Source organism: Geospiza fortis, unplaced genomic scaffold (genome assembly GCF_000277835.1).
Source record: "Geospiza fortis unplaced genomic scaffold, GeoFor_1.0 scaffold4, whole genome shotgun sequence".
NCBI classification, from domain to species: domain Eukaryota; kingdom Metazoa; phylum Chordata; class Aves; order Passeriformes; family Thraupidae; genus Geospiza; species Geospiza fortis.
Genome location: NW_005054475.1, coordinates 205,298 through 206,977, shown reverse-complemented (window position 1 = coordinate 206,977; position 1,680 = coordinate 205,298). Strand labels below are relative to the sequence as shown.

The 1,680-nt window shown below is 61.4% G+C and overlaps 1 protein-coding gene across 1 annotated transcript in view; it reads left to right on the top strand.

Moving 5' to 3' along the window:
* Window positions 1-287, top strand: part of TMEM269 (transmembrane protein 269) — a 6,245-nt gene extending 5,958 nt beyond the window's left edge. Inside the window, exons 6-7 of the mRNA XM_031062965.1 lie at window positions 16-74; window positions 153-287. Coding sequence (XP_030918825.1) covers window positions 16-74; window positions 153-262 — 169 coding nt within the window. The 3' untranslated portion in view covers window positions 263-287. The remainder of the gene's footprint in view (window positions 1-15; window positions 75-152) is intronic.
* The last annotated feature ends 1,393 nt before the right edge of the window (window positions 288-1,680 follow it).

Sequence of the window (1,680 nt, the reverse complement as noted above, 5' to 3'; positions counted from 1 at the left end):
GGCCGACTGCGGCTGCTACCCCCACGACAGGGTGCTGGAGTCACAGCTCTGGAAGAAACTGGTTTATGCTGGAGGTAAGGACGGGGATGAGCCTCTCGGGATGGTGGTGCAGGGGAGGGAGAGCAGATGGCCAAGGATTCTCCTGCTCGTAGGGGTGGTGGCTGTGCTGCTGGCACCGACGGCGGTGGCTGCGGTTTATTGCCTGGCCTGGGCCACGTCCTACATCGTCTTCCCCTTCGCCCTCTGGAGCTGCAAGGCCTGAGCCCTCCCAAGAGCCTAGTAAAGCCTTCCTCTTCCTCATCCTTGTCCTCCTCGTCCTTGCTTCGGGCGCTGCTTCCTCCCTTCGCTCCTCCCGCTGAATCCGGGCAGCAGAAGGAGCTGCTAAGGTAAAAAAAGATAAAGGCTCAGCTGCAGGGAAGCCCCAAAATCCCAATCCTTTGTGGGAATTGAGGGAACTCCCAAAATCCCAATCCTTTGTGGGGACTGAGGGAAGCCCCAAAATCCCAATCCTCCCTCCCAGTCGAGGGAACCCCCAAAATCCCAATCCTTTGTAGGGACTGAGGGAAGCCCCAAAATCCCAATCCTCTGGAGGGATCAAGGGAAGCCTCAAAATCCCAGTCCTTTGTGGGGATTGAGGGAAGCCACATCCCCCGAACAGCAGAGAGCTCCAAATCCTTGGCAAACAGGAAATTTAGAGTTTGTCCCGACAAGAGACCCCCAAGCCCTTCTCTGCCCAGGAACCTGAAGTTTAGGGATCACTCACACTGCCCAGTGGGAATTCATTACAAAGGGAGGTTCACACCCCAAAAATAAGGAGGGCCCTCCCTGGCTGGGAGGAGGAAGATGCTGATCAAACTTCCAGAGGGTTTCCGACACGGGATTCTCTGGGAGCTGTTTGGAAATCACCACTTAGCCCGTGGCTGCAGGGAAACACCACCCCAAATGTTGTTTATTTTCACCCCCTCAGTGTGACACCGCTGGGGCAGGGAAAGGGGGGGAGCAGGACTTGATCCAAAGTCTCTGCAGAGCCGGAGGCTGCCGGACAGCGGCGGCTGGAGCAGAGGGTGTGGGTGGAGGAAGGAAGCGAAGGTCAAACCTGGTGCTGCAGAAACGCTCGGGATCCCCGGGGAGGCTCTGCCGGCAGGAGCAGCTGCGGGATGTGGCTCCTGCTGCATCCCCCGGGATAAACCCGGGCTCCGGGAGGGCAGGACCCTTCCCTGCTGCATTTCCCCCGGGATAAACCCGGGCTCTGGGAGGGCAGGACCCTTCCCGGGCTTCGGCCGCTCCTTCCGCGCCCCCGCGCCCGGATCCATGGCTGCGACCCGGGCTGGGGTCACCGGGGACACCGGAGCCACCCACAGGGCCCCCCCGCACCCGCGACACCCCCCGAGAGCCGAGGCTCACATGGGGTGCCCCAATGGCATCCTCACAGGGGACTCCCCCACATCCACCCTGGGGGCACGGGGTGACCCCCAAAATCATTCTGAGCTTTACAGGTGACCCCCAAAGCCTCACAGGAGACCCTCAACCCCAGCCAGAGCCTCACAGGAGACATTCCTCCCCCATGCGGAGCCTCTCGGGTGCCTCACACCCACCCCACAGTTAGGCTGAGCCCCACAGGGCCCCCCCAAGGCTTCTCCCCGTCACCCCCCATTCCCCTCAGCGGCCCCATCTCCTCAC